This window comes from Strigops habroptila, chromosome 5 (assembly GCF_004027225.2).
Source record: "Strigops habroptila isolate Jane chromosome 5, bStrHab1.2.pri, whole genome shotgun sequence".
In the NCBI taxonomy this organism is placed as follows: Eukaryota; Metazoa; Chordata; class Aves; order Psittaciformes; family Psittacidae; genus Strigops; species Strigops habroptila.
In genome coordinates this window covers 52,613,904-52,631,370 of record NC_044281.2, presented here as the reverse complement: position 1 = coordinate 52,631,370, position 17,467 = coordinate 52,613,904, and the positions used below count along the sequence as shown (strand labels likewise).

At 44.1% G+C, this 17,467-nt stretch overlaps 1 protein-coding gene and 1 long non-coding RNA gene across 2 annotated transcripts in view; one reads left to right on the top strand and one right to left on the bottom strand.

The window, feature by feature from the left end:
* Positions 1 to 738: 738 nt before the first annotated feature.
* On the bottom strand, positions 739 to 4,135 carry LOC115608490. Its single transcript, XR_003991560.1, has 3 exons — positions 4,051 to 4,135; positions 3,532 to 3,635; positions 739 to 2,675 (listed from the first exon to the last, which is right to left on the bottom strand). It is a non-coding gene; the product is annotated as an uncharacterized LOC115608490 (long non-coding RNA).
* A 3,702-nt stretch (positions 4,136 to 7,837) lies between these two features.
* The window catches only part of LOC115608202 (TGF-beta receptor type-2-like), a 34,170-nt gene continuing 24,540 nt past the window's right edge, over positions 7,838 to 17,467 (top strand). Inside the window, exon 1 of the mRNA XM_030486629.1 lies at positions 7,838 to 8,021. Coding sequence (XP_030342489.1) covers positions 7,970 to 8,021 — 52 coding nt within the window. The 5' untranslated portion in view covers positions 7,838 to 7,969. The remainder of the gene's footprint in view (positions 8,022 to 17,467) is intronic.

The window sequence follows — 17,467 nt, the reverse complement described above, 5'->3', positions numbered from 1 at the left end:
TTTTCTTTTCCTGCCCTTTTCAAACCCAGGTTAAAGGCCACCTCAGGGGATTAAAGAGTTGGTATTACAGGGTTTTTTGCTTTGTCTTTTTTCTGCTTTGAGTAGGAAGCCTTTTTTTTTAGTGTTGACCAGAGCTGAATTTGCATACATTTTTCATCCAAAAATTAATCTTTTTCTTTCAACAACAACTAAAATAAATCTCAAAATCCCCTTTGAAGACCCCATGAATTAATATTTGGCGTCTGGTTTCTATTCTGTTGTCTTTAATGTTTATTCAACTTTTTCCTCAGATTGTTTGAACTGATACCTCAATCCCTCCTTTCCCTCCCCTCCACTACTGTAGCTGGATGGAGTTTCCCAAGCTTTTCCACAAAAGGCTTTCTTAGAACAAAAGTTTTTTACACGTATGTGAACTGTGATTTGTCCTCTGAATAGGACTGATTTAAGATTTGTTTTCTAAACCCAAAGTCCAGTTTAGATGTAAAAGCATGATTGCACATTGTAAGACAAGGTCTGTTTTCCATTAGGGCATGGTTTTCTTATGTTTACTCAAGATGTACATTAAGATACATACCTTGTATCAATTACACTTGCATTTGCAGGATGTGCATACTGAAATTTTTCTGATCCATATCAGTGATATAATGGAAATATTTATGTGAAGCTCATGCAGGATATCAGACTTTGTATTAAATATTTTTATTATGGAAACAACATTATCAATAAAGTACAGTCATATTTTGCAGGTCTAACATCAGTCGTTTCAAAAACTATTTTCAGCTTTGAGTTTTCTTCATGCTACTAAGGGATGTGGAGAAGAGTTAAAACACTACATATGTAGGAGGAAGATAATGACAGAAGTGCCCGAATCAAGATGACCAAAGCCTGGGTAGCCCTCACATACATTAATGCCTGGGGAGCTTTAAAGGGGAATGTGGGATGTCCTGGCAACTAGTGTGCAGTGAAGAGGTCTTCAGTGAGCACCAAAGCCTCCAGCAAAGCGCTCTTCCTGAGCCACATTTCACCACCTCAGCCTGCAAAGGAGGCTAACAGCATTTCTTCCCAGAGAAAGGGTCCCAGCGCAGTACTGCTTTCAGGAGTACTTCCAGAAGTTGCACTACTTTGGTCAAAAAAGCTGTGTTTCCCCCCTAGCTAGGCACAAGCTGTAGTTCAGTCAGGCTTTCCTTGAACCCCCTCTTGTCAGGATGTGAGTTCGATTTCCTGCAGGTTACCCTAACCAGAACACTCTCCCGCTCTTCGCTAGGTGGCATGTCCCTTGTTTATCAACCATAAGAAGCCAAGCTTAAATCAGCTTCCTACCTACGAGTCCCTTTAGTCTCTGAAGCTGTCATTGGAGAGGTAGATTTCCTCAAAAACAACCTTTTCACATCAAAGCGCTATTGACTTCCTTACCAGAGAGTTACACATCTTACAGGAGAGAAAGCAATACCGCAGGTTCACCAAACACAGGTGCTCCTTTTTGCAAGTTTTAGTACACTTTCTTTAAGCCGTGACTCCATATGCAGAAGCAGCAGATTGCCCCGTTGCCCTCCTCTCAGCTGCTCTCCTCTCAGCTCTTCCTGACTCCCAGCACAGTCTCTGGCAAACAGGGACTCCATCTTTTTCTAATCTGTAAGTCCATTCTTTGTGATCCTACTGTTACTGTGGATAAACTGCTTTTTGATTGAAGAAAGCTAAGCATTTACGCTTACCTTGTAACTAGCTTCCTGATGCTTTGTGTAAGGTTATGTGTGTTAACTTTCCTGCTTGGATCTATTGACAGCCTGGTTTTTTCTAGCAAATAACATACCCTAAACAAAAAATATATGCCATAGTAATGGGAAGTATTTCAGACAATTTCCTTTTCATCACAACTCTAATTTTCAGTAACTTCATTTAGAGTTCCTTATCCCTTCAACTTCTTAGAAGTAGTTAGAATTAAATGACAATATAACCATCACCAACAACCATCACTTTGCTACTGAGAACTTACATGAAAACACCTAAAGCAGTGGCTATGCTTTGTATCTGCTCCACAACAACCATGGCCTTTCAATAACCTCAGGAAGAAACAGCTAACCAGCCAATATTCCTGCTGACGAGAGGCATGTATCTACAAGCCAGAGCAGTGTCTGGCAGTGCCGGTGCTTGCAAGCAGTGAGGTACAATACAAGTAGATTCATGGAGCAACACAGCTGAAGCTTCAGACTACCATCACACCACACATATTTTGGGGAATATTTTCTAGGGTGCCTCTAGCCCTCTCCCAGGGACTGGCCACTCTTCGCACCTTCCAGTTTAGCCGCTACTGAAAAAGAATCCAGCATCCATGTGCCCTAAGACTGCCTTGTAGTGCAAGCCAAAGCAGGATGGCTGAGAGTTTCCCTTCAAAAATCCCTGATCCATGGTTCAGGCTCCCAGATCCTATCATAATTTCACTACCAGTAATAATAACACAAAGATCAAGAGTCAGGCTGTCAAACTGCTCATGCCTCCCTCTACAGGCTAATTCCTTCAGACCCGAAGGCGCTTGCTGACCAGAGGTGTCCAACAGCTGAAGGGATGCCAGCTTGTCCTTTGGTCTTCAAGGCTTATCCTCACTGAAGATCCTGGTGTCTGTCTGCATGTGACGTCATTTGTATGATGAAACAGAGAACAATGCTTGCTTAGGTTCCCTAAGAAAACAACACAGAGGAATGAACATCAAGGAACTGTCAGTAAAATGCATAAGTAGCTGCTTCAGTGTGGAAGAGTGCAGGAGGAAAAGTAGGTTCAAAAAGAATATATGGAAATCCTCTCCTCATATGAGATCAGGCTCCTTATATACATAAATGCCTGGGTGAAATGGCCCCCAAACAGGAAAAAATAAAATAAAATAAAGAGAGAAAATAATAATTTTGCTAATTATTCAGAGAAAGAAAAAATCATGGAAGGGTAAGTGGAGAGTGGAAAAGAAATATGGATGTCTTTTGGCATCAGGGAAATCACCCGATCCCACTCAGTCTGAAACTGGTAACAGGGGTCTCCATCCATTTCAGCAATGGCAGATCTGGATCCATGAATACAAACAAGAAAGCCAAAACTCATCCACATTTTTGAAAGGATCTGTACAAGCACATCAATAGTATGAATGAAAATTTACTAAAAATGGCTTCAAAAGCAGCACAAAACAACCCATGAGAAAAACTCAAAACTTCATGAGAAGAAAGCAGTAAGATTTGGGACAGAATTGAACAGAAAAAAAACCCCAAGCCCAACTCTGACACTTTAAATGGTAGAGATGGGCAAATTAGACCTTTACTTAATCTTGATGCAGCTTTGGTCAAGGAGGCTGTTGCATGCAGCCTAAGAGAAGCTGGAAGTTAGGCCGGTGTTTCTGGACTATGGAACAATTCCCATAAAAGTCAGGCATCACTTAAAAAATGCATTTATCCTGCGTAGCTCCCAAAACGAGCGTTAGCTGAGAGGCAGGAGGATGGGGAAGTTAGCAGGGCTAAGGAGGAGTGGTTAAATCAGTGCAGACAGAGCTACCTGTGCCCGAAGGAGGTATAGCTGTGCCCCTCACATTGCCAGCTTCAATTGTACTCCTTGTGATTCCCGATCATGAAAGGTTGCCACACTATTGCTGGGACAACCTGCAGCAAGAGAATGGAAAATGCCAAGTTCAAGCCATTCCCTTAAGCACAGGATAGCAGGGAGCACAAACCATAGTACCATGTATGTGACCTCAAACACCAGAACTCTATGTCTCTTTGTCAGTGGGAAGGTAATGAGAACTGTTCTCAGAGAGCCATGGGCACCGTTAGCGCCCACCAGGCAATGGTGTTTGAATTTATTCAACCTTCCAAGGACTGGAGCCAGTGTCCTTGTGAATGCAGGATTCAGGCAACAGTTGCTGATGGCACAGTGAAACCAAGGCCTTCTAATAAGATGCAGAAGTGATGACACTGAAATTCCTGGGGTTTAATTAACTGCCAGTACAACATGGGAATAGTTCTATACAACTGCACAATATATGCATGTAAATTAAGAGTATGGATTTGTGCTTACTAATAGAAGCTGAGTCCTGATCCTGTTAGGTAGCCACTTTCCTTAGACTTGCCTTTCAAAACTTCAAAGTATAAAGCAAATCCTCTTCACAACAAAAACACTCATGGACCTTATCTGAAGCCCAAGATTGCTGCTGATAACAACAGACTGAAAAAGAACAAAGCAGATGCAACAGATATTAGTCATGTAACCTGAAAGAAATCGAGAGGGTCAAGGGAACATCTGGTTGCAGAAGTAAACCAAATACCTTTGTTGTAGTCAGTCATTTTAAATCCAATGCCCCTGCTATCATCTCTGGGGTCTAGCAAGCATGGAGGAGGTTCAGGGAAGCTCAGGAGCGTTGGCCCTTGCAGTAGCACTGTCCAGGGCATGGCTATGTGGTTCCCTTCTTCACCTTCCCTCCCTTCATGTTCCCTGTCACATGAAGGTGATCTCTGCCCTTGGAAGGAATAAGAGATTTGGCTCACCTGGGTCTGGCACTTGTCCATCATGATGTTACCCTGCACAAGAGTGTTTACTGCCTAACTTGGGAGCTTCAAGTCTATTGATTGATTGCAGAGCCTTGCCTCCCACAGTGGAAACCAGGCTGTTTGAAGCCTTCATTTAAATATATGCTGTATTGTTTCAGGTGTCCAAAGTTTTATTTTACTTCTCTAGTAAATATCTTCCATCTCCCAAATGAGAACTTTGGGAAAACTGCTCCCACAACTCAACTTAAAAATCACCCTGCAGAGACCTTACGTTCCTCAGCCTAAATCCAGCCTTCAGTGTGTCTTGAGTCATGAGGTTGTCCAGACCACTAATAGAGGAGCAAGGGAATTTACACCAAAAGGAATAAACAAGCCAACAATAAAAATAACCATTTATCTCTTCTTCCTCCCCAGTGTCTCACTCCAAAGGTCACTGTGTTCTCTCATGGAAGCAAAGCTCTATAATGTGAGTTTAGGCATTTTATGCGAAGTGAGTTCTTACTCACTTTCCCCTGAGTGTATTTGGTGGATTTTTAGTTTGCATTTTTTCCTTGGATAAGTCTGAGAAATAGGCAGGGGCCCCAGAACAGAGCTATTGGTCAGAAAAAAGTCCAGGTCAGTGGGGCACATGCTGCGTGGCTCCCCACTCAGCCCAGGGTTACTCAGCCATTGCACTAGGAAAGAAACAACCTCCCAGCCTCACATTCTTCCTATTTTGCACATGAGGTTTGCTTACAATAGCCTCAGCTCAGTGGACTGAAAATGCAGGTTACAAGAGGGTACATCTAGCCCTGTGCAATCTTACATGCACCAAGGGCTCAACTGTGTTCTCTCTGTGCAGAAAGCAGCCTGCAGAGCCCAGAGGCCAGTTTATGGAAGCAAACCCCTGCCTATGTCACTACGACACCATGTTTTTCCAAGCAGCAGGTCCAACACCATCTAGAAATAGGTACAGCTGTTTAGGAAGAGTGGGACAAACATCGCTCCCCAAAAGCTTCCCCTTGCTGAGCTTCCTGTGGAAACCCAACTGCCTTGTAAAGATGCTACTACATGGGACAGCTACTGCCTTTCCTCTCATTTCAGTGAGCTCCGGCTCCAAATCTCTCCCTAAGATTATTCTGCAGACAGGATGAAGCATTTAACAGGGTTCAGTTTGGCTCAGAAGTTGTTTGGGATTGCCTGGGTTTTTGGAAAACCCAGCTCCCGCAGCTCGGGGTCTCTGGCTGCAGGGACATTGTGCAGGCTTCCTGCTGCCTTCCCAAGTTCTGCTGCTAAAAAAATAATATCCCTTGCACTTCCAGATCATACAGCATGTTTTGTCAATGTCCACCGTTGTTTAAAGCCCCTCTGGGCTCCTGCTGGGGACATTATTTCTCTCTGAGTTTCATAGGCAGCAGGGGATTCTTCCTGATTTTAAAGAGAGCTCCCATGGATCGTGAATAATCTGTGACGTTCCTAACACAGGCCTTATCCAGTTGTCTTGTAACACACAGAAGGGCTCACATGTGAAAGTCCAACCGGTAGTCTGAGCGATCTGCAAGCATTTTGAAATGCTCTGAATCAGAAAGAGGAGAGTTGGCAGGTCACCCAAAGAAACCACTGTGCACACAGCAGTTTCAATACGCTTATTGGAAAATAACGTCTTTCTAAAAGTTTGCTAAACATTTGCTCGTGTCCTTAGGCCTCAAAGGCCATACCTCAACTGTTGTAACTCAGGCCAACCCATTTCTTCTTGATTAATGCTACACAGCACAATGAAAGATGCCCAGTTTGATGTAAAGACAGCCAAGCGAGGGACAGCACTGCAGCACGTTGCTTAGGGCTTGAGCTGATGTCCTCCAGTGCTGTGAGCAAGAGGCAGCTCCCCTGGTCAGGCAGACCTTTCTAGGCACCTTCTCTGTGTGGTGGTATCTTCCTGCAGGGCATCCACCTAGCTCTCTGCTCTTTTATTCCAGGTGCATACGGCCATTTCTCCATGGAGGACAGGCTAATATGGCTTGCATGTGGGCACCCTGAAGCAGGTCAGAGCAGACCAAGCAATTCTCTGCAGAGGCATGCTTGTGTAGCCATGTCATAGGAGACACACTTTATGTTTATCAGCTGTGTCTGTACCTCATCTAACACCTCCTGGTTTTCCTTTCTAAATACAGAAGAAGGGAAAAAAGATACCATTATTTAACTCCCTAACAGAATAATTACTATAAATAGTTTACAAAACAAGTGGGTGCAGTTTATTGGAAAGATTCATACAAAGAAAGGACCTTGAAGTCCAACAAAGCGAAACGCTTACTGGCTATGATCACACATACACACAAGCATATACAGATACACCATGTATCCACCACATACTGATTAGTGAACTGAAAGATTAATTGTAAAATGGGTAAAAAAAAAAGCTGGAGAATCACTGAGTTAGAATGCTATATATGCACTAAAAATTATTTAATATATTTGTCAATTACTATAAAAAATTAGACTCACCTTCGGAAGGCAGAAACCTCTCTTTCTCTGCCACACTCAAGTACATAGATCATGATTTTAAGAGCCTTCAGCATTAGGGTAGATCATAGGGCAAGAGTTCGAGAATTTTAGTCCTCCTTTTGCCACTGATTGGTTGCGTTAACAACCAAGGAAAGTTGGATTTCTGCTCCGTTTCACAGTTTCCCTTTTGTAAGTGGGATAATATTTCTTACAAGTTTTTGTAAAGCAGTTTGAGATCTTGGGGAGAAAGCAGCTATTTAAATGCTCTATGTTATTATTTTAGGCCCTGATTCAGGAAAACATCTAAGTATATGTTTAAATCCTGCTGCTTTAATGGGTTGAAAGCACCTACTTTAGGCTAAGCTTATATTGATGTGGTCTTTCTGAAAAAGCTGCCCTAAAACTTCTAATTATCCCTGTTAAAAATATAGGCTGTTGAAGCTTATTTAAAAGATAGAGTTAATTTCTAAAAGGAGGAGGAAAAGTAGCAACTTAATGGCAGCTCAGCATATTGAAGCATTACCTTCTGTATTTAGTTCAGATGAGAGGCATGCAGGAGTACCCATGCCTTTTTGATTAGATGCATGCAGCAGACATTAGGTCCCCTTCAAAGATCCTCGGACTGTAGGGAGCTGGGAGCAGCTCCGCATTGTCAACGGAACAAAAAGAAATCAAACTCTCTTTTTCAGAGCTGGGCTTCTTTCCCCGACTCCCCCCTCCGATATTTGTATGTATTTTGAGAGGAGAGTTGGGCTTAGCTTGTTCATAAACTGCAGTTCCTGGGCGGACCCCACACACAGCTGGGCTTTAGTGGCTGGATCCGCCTTCCCAGCAAGCCTAGCCGGGAGCCTCGCAAACTCGGGGCTCTGGGCTTGACAGCAAAAATGCAGGAGACAGGCTGCACCGAGGGAAGATGAATTGGTCAACGCCGTGAAGCCGGGCTTCTGGTTGCTGACAGGATCCAGAAAATGGGTTACTGGAGAAGACCGGGTCTGCTTTCCTTGCTGCTGCTCTCCTTCTGTGAGTACAAAAATGTTCCTGGTTAGGCAGCGCTAAGCAACATACTCTGAGAGGTCGTTTATTTTCCCTTCCTCCAGCAAAATAGCTAATCTTTGATTTCTCCCCTGACAGCAATTAGATGGAGAATTGGAAATAGCTGAGAGTTTAGTAGAATATGCTGTTACGACTGCATCAGCTGTGTATTTCTCTTACAGCAAAGGGCGAGCAGTTGCCTTGGTGGAAAGCGCTGCGTGCTCACTTGGAGCAGCTCGCAGATGTCAGTGTTTACAGTGCAAAAATATATATAGGTCGGCATTACTTGTTGGAAGTTTTTATTTTATTGAGGAAGATTAAAAGCAACTGAAGTGCACCGCTGAATGATCTGGCTTCAACACTGTCCAGATGTGGTGAAGTTTGCAGCTTAGAACTTTTCTCTGCTCTAGTTTATGCACAGAATTAATCGAACTATTAAAGAAGGAAAGAAGTGGGGAGAGGGGGAGGAGAAGTGTCTTTGCAACAACATCTGGTTATTCGGCAAACCTTTCCAGCACTTACGTAAAGATTTCTTTGTAGTAAGTGCCCTGTTTCAGTTTTGATAGCACTTCTTCAATACTGTAGATAAAACCCTCCAACAGCACTTGAAAATGTGCCCATCCATGGTTTAACTTCTCTGGTTTATATCTTGATGATTGTTTTATACCAGGGAATAGATTTGTATATAAGTGAGTGTTATATACACATCTCCTAAGTATGTGTGTGTGTCTTTCTGTATATACAGTGCCTATGTATGTGTATACACACATATATCCCTATATAGTATATATTTATATACTTGCATGGACAATGGCACTTTTTACAGTGAACTCTTTTACAAACACAGACCCATTCCCCTCACTATGGAAATTTCAATGCAACTAAAATTGCTTTTTGCTCAAAGCGATGAAGTACGAAGATTAAAATTCCAATATTTTTGCATCCAAGTGAAACAACTGGGGGCAGAGATCTGTATCTGCATTCATTTTACAGGGGTCCCCCTATCTACAGGAATAGGGAATGAAAGAATATGATCAGTTGGTGTGTAGGCAAATATAAGCCTTGATGCAACTCTTGAAGCAAAGAGACCCAGATGGGGGGAGTTAGGACAAAAGGTCTGGTTGACTTTTCAGAATGTTATGGAGATACATGGAATTCATTATTGTAGATAATAATACTCTAAAGCGCGGTTTGAAGTGTAGGATGCTATACCAATAACATCCTGCTAGATGAATCACATTTGAGGCAGAACTTAAGGAATTATTACAAGGTATTATTTAAAGCACAGCCTTGGGTTGTTTTTGGTAAGAAAGAAGACCACTAATTATCCTTCAGAAATACCTAATTTTGGAGTTATTTAACTTATGGTTTCCTTTTTCTGAAAGGCAAGGGTTTTAATCTGAAAGAAGCCAAACCAAAACATATTATGATTACTAAGTTCATCCGAAAGGTTACGTGAGTGATATGATGGCAAAATTTGCCTCTGTATGGGGAAAAAAAAAAAATATGCCAAGGCTTGATTTCTGTGATTCAGCTCAAAAATGATAGATGTTTTCTGGAGCTACATCCACTTCCCTTAACATGTAGTGCTAAGATTGAGCCTACAGTCATTCTGAGGCAATAAAATACCCTGGGAGCCCACTTTACATTGACTTTAGGGAGAAGGGAAAAGCAGGTTCCCCAAATTGACAGAAAATATACATTCAGCTGTTCTTCAAACAACAAATCCCACAACTTAGCTTGGTGACAGCAGCAAAATCACTCCTCATAGCACGGAGATTTAAGTCTTGCCACGGCCCAGCTTGCATCTCTCTTATCCCAGAATAACTCCACCTGAGCATCATTAGGGACTTTGCTGCTCTCCCTAAGAGTTTACACCAGAGCAGGAGAGACCCCAGTTTGTGCTCCACACTGCCTGTCTCTATCCCTTTATCACCAACATGGTTGAAATCAGACAGCACATCTGACTGCTTTCATCCATACGTGATAGAGAAAAGGACTGTAGACTGACAGACTGCTGAGATTTCAGCTACTGGATTTCCCCAATTTTCCCTGGCCAGCCCTAGCAAGCTTTCCAAAGATTTACCCTTGAACTTCTCCCCAGTGGCAGTGGCTGCTGGAGGGCAGCATTTTTACACGGCTTTCTCAGCAGGATGTGCAGACAGGAGCTGTAGTTGCACCACTGCTAACACAAACTCACGCAGGTGAGCAGGGAATCCTTCCAGAGCAGAGAGCTGGCACAGTTCTGGATTTATCTAACCTAATACAAAAAAATACAAGGAACATTGAGGATTGCAAAATCTGTCTTACAGTGCAGGGGCTGAGGGCTTTCAGTGTCTTTGATTTAGAGAAGAGAGAGCTGGGAGGTGAGCTAGGCATCATCTATAACCAGGTCCCGGAAAGATACTTTCTGGCAAAGGGCTTCCTCTTCTATGGGACACAGGGAAAACAAGATTTACATACTGGAGGCTAAAACCGGGCGCTTTTGTGTTAGAGCACAACATATTAAAGTTGTTCCAGCAGGTAATTACTCAGGCTCACGATGTGGTGGATTTTTGTGCTCAAAACCTTCAAGATGCAAGACTATCTACTCAGCAGACTGTAACCCATTCAGAAGCTACAGACTTGATATCAGGATTACTGTATTGTGGACATGGAAACACTCCGGCCTTAAAGTTAATAAATAGGAGTTTTCCTGCTCTGTTTTGTATCGGAATCAGGAAAGTCTCACTGGTGCTCTGTCAGGAACAGGGCTCAGGTCAGGCCATGCAAGCATGGGGCTGAGCAAAATCTTGTCTCACAGAGAGGAAAGCACCACAACTCTCTGAGCTGTTGAGACAACCTCAAAAATGTGAGCTAAGTGTCACTGGTGTGACGAAAGCTCCCTGGGCATGAAGAGCCCCAGGAGCCCAGCAGAGTGCCTTTAGGCATTAAACCTCCAAAAGAGGATATGAAACTTACAATCTGCCAGGGCACGTAGCACTTAGGAAGGGAGAGCTGTACCCCAGGGGATCTGCTGAAGCTCCAAAGAAAGAGAAAGAGGATTCGTGAAACAAAGGAAGGTTGCAGGTCTGCTTCCCCATAACTCAGTCACCCACTAAAATGCTGGCTTGCTAAAATATCCTGACACTTTTTGGTGTGACTCTGTTGGTCTCCCTTTGCCATCATCCCTCAAGGCACTTTGATGGCTCCACAGAAAGCTCATTCAAAGTGGTATTTCTTGGTAGGTGGTGGCTCTCTGAAGTCACACGCTCTTCCCTGCTTACACCAACCAGCCCCATTTCCCCCAGTGAGCCTCTTTGGCTAAATATATGTAGCGTATATAATTCATAAATCATGACAGGGAGCTCCGGAGCTGTCAGAAAAACATCTCTGGCTTTTGATCTGCTCAAGAAATCTCTGACCTATCCCAGGCTCCTCAGGCTGCTCATTCAAGAAGTTGGCCTTTCATTTCTCAGGTCGCCAGAACTAAAACCAGGGGTCATACTGTCACCAAACTCCAGCCTGCTCCTTGGGCAGGGGAGCTATTGGGATTGCACACCAACAACAACACACAGTTCAGGAACATGGGGTGAAATCTGAGCTTGTGAGAGGTTGAGAGAAGGAAGAGTATGAAGGAAGGGTCACCTTCCTTCACTCAGCGTTTCACAGGCAAATGCATCCATTTGCAGAAAGGGGCTTTGCATGTCCAAGGTTGAGCCACAGCAGCAGAGCAGACCTCTTCTCCGAGGCTATGCAGCACATGGAGATGGGTGCTGCCCACCCAGGGACACATGGCTGCAAGGTTATGACAGTCCTTCTCAAGTAGCAGCATATTTTGCTTTGGTGGTGTTTTAAGGCAGCCAAAACACCAAGGAAGAAATTATCACCCTCAAAACAAACCAGGAGGCTGCAGGGGCCCCATGTTGGCTGGGTGAAGGTAGCTGGGTTGGAAGCAGGCACAGCATCCCATTGCCTGAAGGAGAAACTCGCGCATCTTATCATGAGGCTAACTAAGAACAAAATTGCAATAAATTCTCTGTTTAGAAAATAAAAGGAGAAAGCACAAGAAAAACCCTGACAGTGCAAACCTGGAGTCCTCTGCAGTGTTGCTAGTGGCATGAGACTCAGCATGAGACTAAGCAAGGAAAGTGATGGCTTGTTTTGAATTTACCTGTACACTTCTCCAGACCTGATACTGCAGTTTCAGCCCCTGGTGTAAGTTAGACTAACCGAAGGCTAAGAAAGCTGGCAGTGTACAGCTATATCAGATTTATGAAAGGAGGCATTTCCTCTCCCCTTGCATCTCCAGCTTTGCTCAGGCTTGAGAGAGGCCGGTCATCATTAAAGCTACTCAAATCTATATTTTAGTGGGGGGCTTTCAGGAGGAAAATCCTTTTTGAAATATAATTCCATGGATCATGAAATTAAACCACACCATTTTCTAACAAAACCAAACCCAAACCTGATTTTTAATGGTGTTTTATTGGTGTTATCACTATTAATGATGGTCACAAAGACATTTTTGTGTACTAGTAGTAAAAAGTTCAGCCAGCTGCAATCATATTTGTTACTCCCATTAGAAATGGAGTCCTGAACAGATGTATCCCACATATTCACTGAATATGCAGAAAGCAAACACTGGTATTAAAAACAAGTGACGGGGGGCTTTTATTCTGAGAAAGTATTCAACTCTACTGTTGAATACTGTCCTCCACAGTTTTATATTGTTCCATGGTTTGTTCTGTCGAGTTTATTTCCTTGGGACATTATTTTCCTCTCCCCTTAGTGATAACTCTTTAGAATAACATTTGCTTTCAGCCGGGCTGCACAGCGTTGCAGCTTGCCGTAAACTAATGAACTCTCCCATAGATTGTCATGTTTTCAAGGAAGCGCAACATCTGATCTTTTTATTAAAAAAAAACAGTCCCACCAAGGAGACAAAATCAGCAGCTCCCACACACTTTTCTCTTTTCACATCCAATGTTTAGCGCTGTGTGCCAAGTGAAAGCCTCACGCTGGAAGGGGCCTCCATGTAGAGGGGAGATAACACTACTGATGGCTGCCTGCCTTATCAAACCTGTGGATTACAGCTACATTATCTCTGTGTTGGACCCCAACTGTGGGATAACATTTCCTTAGGGATATTCAGGGGGAAATTAAGGGGTGGCTGGAAGCTGTCTTGGCCCTGCTTGCATGCACATCCCTGAGTTCAGAGATGACTGTTGTGATCCTGCCTCCGGAAAGGGTCTGTAACCTCCACTAGAGTCATATTTCTTGTTTGTCAGTTGGTTTATCTTTTTGTTACCGCCCATGCAGGGCTGAAACTCTCTCCTGCCAGCTGCTGGTAGCTGTCAAACTTTTAGGAGAAGTGGGAGGGCCTGCTTATCATGCAAGCCCCTCTGCAGCCTATGCTCCCACCAACCATGCCGCTCCAGGACTTACGCTTTCATGGAGCTGTTCCACTGCAGTGTTTTGCTTCCCATTGATAAGCCAGGAACACGCCTGACAAATGACAGCTGATTGATACACAGCAAATGCATCTTGGCATTGGGGCAATTAATATATCCAGCTGTACACTGCAGCCTGCCAGCCTGCACTGAACGGTGGACTGTCACCACGTGGATTCTAGAAGCTCCAAGGATATGCCTCAGCCCAAGTGTCACCCTTGACTAGACAGGATTATTTACATCTGGATTCAAGATTAAAATAAAAAAAAAAACCCCACATTAAAAATAAGACCATTTCAGCATTTGCGGTGTGCAATTTGCAGTGATCAGCAGGAGCAAGCTGTAATAGTGAGCTGATGTGCAGTTCCAGTGGTGGCAGCTGCTGAGCGTCACTTTGCAGAGTACTGCGCTCCAGTTTGGCCCGTGCCTTGGCCACGACTCATTCTCAGCGTGGTTGAAGCATTATCATACGCTCTGCCTGGGCCTGCAGCAAGACCTCTCACCTACCCATGCTGTGGATGGAGATGTTCCCTTTACCTCCATGTCATTTACTCTCCACTGGATACGAAACTCCAGCCCTTCAGGGTAAGCAGAGGTCCAAAGAAAGCTCTCTCCAGCAGCTTCCACCCCGGCTCCAGAGTCAGTGCTGATGATGCCTGAAGGTATCTGAAGGAAACATCTGCCTGCTTTCACTCAGCCTGCAAAGAACTGTTGTCCTTGCCTTGCAGCATATGATGGCAAGTCCTCTGACCATGCCTGGGAGCTGGATAGTCCATGCCTCCAGGGCTGTCACACCCTAATACATGCCCTGCATGTAGAGTAGTGCAGGTGATCTTGTGCCAGTAACTGGAACCAGTGCAACCATGGCAGTCAGCAAACAGGGCTGGTTTATTGCCCAGGTCTGGGGTCTGGGCAGGGCTGAGCCCTGAAGCAATCGCCTAAGGTGACACAACTGATCAGATCCAGTCATTTGATAAGGCATCTCCTTGCCCCAATATCTGAGCATCTCCTAATCTTTTCATGTCAGTGGAAAGTAAACAGTTCAGTTCCTTCAACACACCTGTGAAGATGTTCCCTCTGGGAACAACACACTTATATTGCTGCTGCTGAGATGCCCAGAGACATATGCTGAAGTTCCTGGCCTGCTGGTTGTTACATGCCTTTTCCTTAGATCAACAATGCAAAACTTTGAGATTTTGATACTGATCCCTTCTCACTTTAGCCATACCAAACCAGAAGGTTTGACTGTGTCCTGCATTGCCTTGGTGCACTGTGCACCCTGTCAGAAAGATGATACTGCCAATGTGAATTCATACTGTGCCCAGCACTGGAAATCCAGAGAAGAATTTCTTCTCTTCTGCAAAATCAGGAACTCAGACCCTTTCCCGTAAACAGTTCTTAGGAGTGCTGTGACTACAAGTGCTACAAAGGTTTCTACAACTAATGCTGGTATAGATACTTCTTTCAAAAGATCCATTCCTGTTTTCAGGTGGATTGTTTAATAAGATGCCACCCATGCAGGATGAATGCACGTGTCCCCTGACAAATGTTTGACAGAGCAGGTCACCAGTTAACACAGCTGGGACACGATGAGGAACATCTGTCTGATTTTGCTTGATAAAACTTCCTGCCTGGGAGACTCTAGACACCAACATCCAGCATGGAAGTAACTGAATCAGCTGCTGTCTTGCTGCGTAAAGCATTTTTTCCACACTAGATCTATCCCAAAATTAGTCCAACCAGTCCATGATAGCAAACAAGACCCTTCTTCTTACAATGGGAAGTGACACACAGAGCCATAAGCAATGAGCAGTTGAATGAATCATCCTTCTTCAAATAGACCCAGGGTACAAGTGTCCACAGAAATAAGACCAATGAATCCCATGGGAGCTCAGTTCCTGCCATGTCTTTAATATGTCAAAAGGCACTCGGTGGTAGAAAATGGTCACAGATGTTCCCACCAGAGGCAGAGGCTATTTGCTTGGTGAGAGATCTCAGCACACATCGAGCTCCGGTTTTGTATACTTGCCCTGTGCTCACCTGTCTGTAAAGTAGCGTTACAAGTGGCCGAGCTTGTTTTTCCCACCCATGCCGGGGCTACGACCTTTGCAACAGGCTGTGGCGTGGGAGGCAGCTCTTGGGCAGCAGTATTGCTTAGCGATATTCGGACTGTGATATGTTTCAGGTGGTGTCCTGGGGCAGCATACTGAGTTGAAAAGGCAACGTGCCACTGCAAAATTGTGAGATCTCAGAGTGGGAGGCAGCGAACAGAGAACATTTCCCTCTTTGTTCCTCCATGCTAGAACAGCAGCTTTACCCCATGCACCTCATCGCGTGGAGCCACTGAGGCTCCCTGGAGCTGAGCTGCAGCTCTGCCCAGGGGTGGGGACTTGTGGAACCTTCTCCTGCAAGAGTGATCTCTTGAGAGGCATCACACAGACATGCAAGCTCCTGTTACTTTCATGTGTAGAGAAAAAGTACATCAGGCCCTGCCAACGGGTCTCTTGGTTCCACTCCTGCAAAAATTCCTTTCCAAAAACCTGCTCCCTCTGCCTTCCTGCCATAGCTCTCTTCTGCTTTAGAAAAACAGAAGATATTCACATTGAATTCAGCCCTATTGGACAGTGCTTTTTGGTAAGTTACAACACAAGCTCCTTAAAAGAAACTTTTTCAAGAAATCAAAAAAGAAATGAAAGAGAAGAATGCACCACCTATTCATACAGTAAATGTGGGATGCTTTAGGAGAAGCAAGGAAGTTTTTTGAGTCAGTAACTCAAGCTAGCCTCAAGTTCAAGTTCCCCCTGACAGCACAAATTACTTAATTGCTGTTAGATCTGGTCTAAATGAGGGCAAAACTCGACTCCACATAATAATTTTAGCAGACATAAAGAATGGGCAGTGCTGGAACAACTTGATGACAGCACATGGACAGAGAAGTAACAGAACATGTCTGCCCCAGCAGTGCACCACACAGTCTCTTGCAAGCCCCGCCTCTCGCCAGGAATCCAAATGATGCAAATGCAAAAAAATCAAAACTAGTCTATCAGGAAAAGTCCACCCGAGACTGGAAGAGCAGCTCCAGTCTAATGTCTCTTTGTGGGCTCATGAAAGTCCTTCTAGCAGATGGTAAATCGAACGTGTGCCAGGAATTTCAAACACTCCTCAGGAAGTTCATCTAAATCATCAGTAAACCATTTGCACTTAAAACAGACCGAACCCTGGTGCCCAAATGTGACCCAGATAATGTTTCTGACATGTTTACGTTTTTGGACAATACCTTTAAATTTCAATTCCATCTACTCATGGAGATCCAGGATTCTTGTAGAGCCTGAAAAATATGCACAGAACTGAATTCCAGAGTATAGTATGATGATAAAAATAATTAAATAACCCCCCCCCCAAACCAAAACATAACAAAAAATCAAACCTGCTGTGCAGCAGTTTACTTGAGTTGCGATAGTTAAGACAGAACAACGTCTGCAACCGACTTGCGGCTCACTTGCTTTTGCTGTTAGGTTCTTTGCTGCTGCTTTTCAACGCAGAGAGGGGGTCTTCTCTCTGCTCTGTCTTCCTCAGAATGAGGTGAAGAAGCTGCTGTTGAATAGGATATATGATAGACTGTTGGCAGCTCTGGAGAAACAAGAGCAACAAAAATGATGGCACCAGCATTGTGGAGTTTGTTGACTCTTACCTTCTGCCGTTCAGCTCCCAGACCTGCAAGTGCTGTTAAATCCGCAGCAATTTATGCAACAACTTGCAACAAAATGAGCTCAAACCACCTGTGCGTGGCCAAACTGTGACTCCTTCTCCCAAGCAGTGTGGGAGGTAGGAAGAAGGGACTCATTTTTAAGACCAGGCTTTAGTCAAAACCAGATCACTGTAAAGTGCTCTTCAAAGGGCTGAAATGTCGGAGCCCTCTGAAAACATGGCATGAGAATCCCCAGTCGTCAGAAGGCACTTTCCATGGGGGACATGCTAGCTTAGCCCTCTGCAAACTCCACTGGC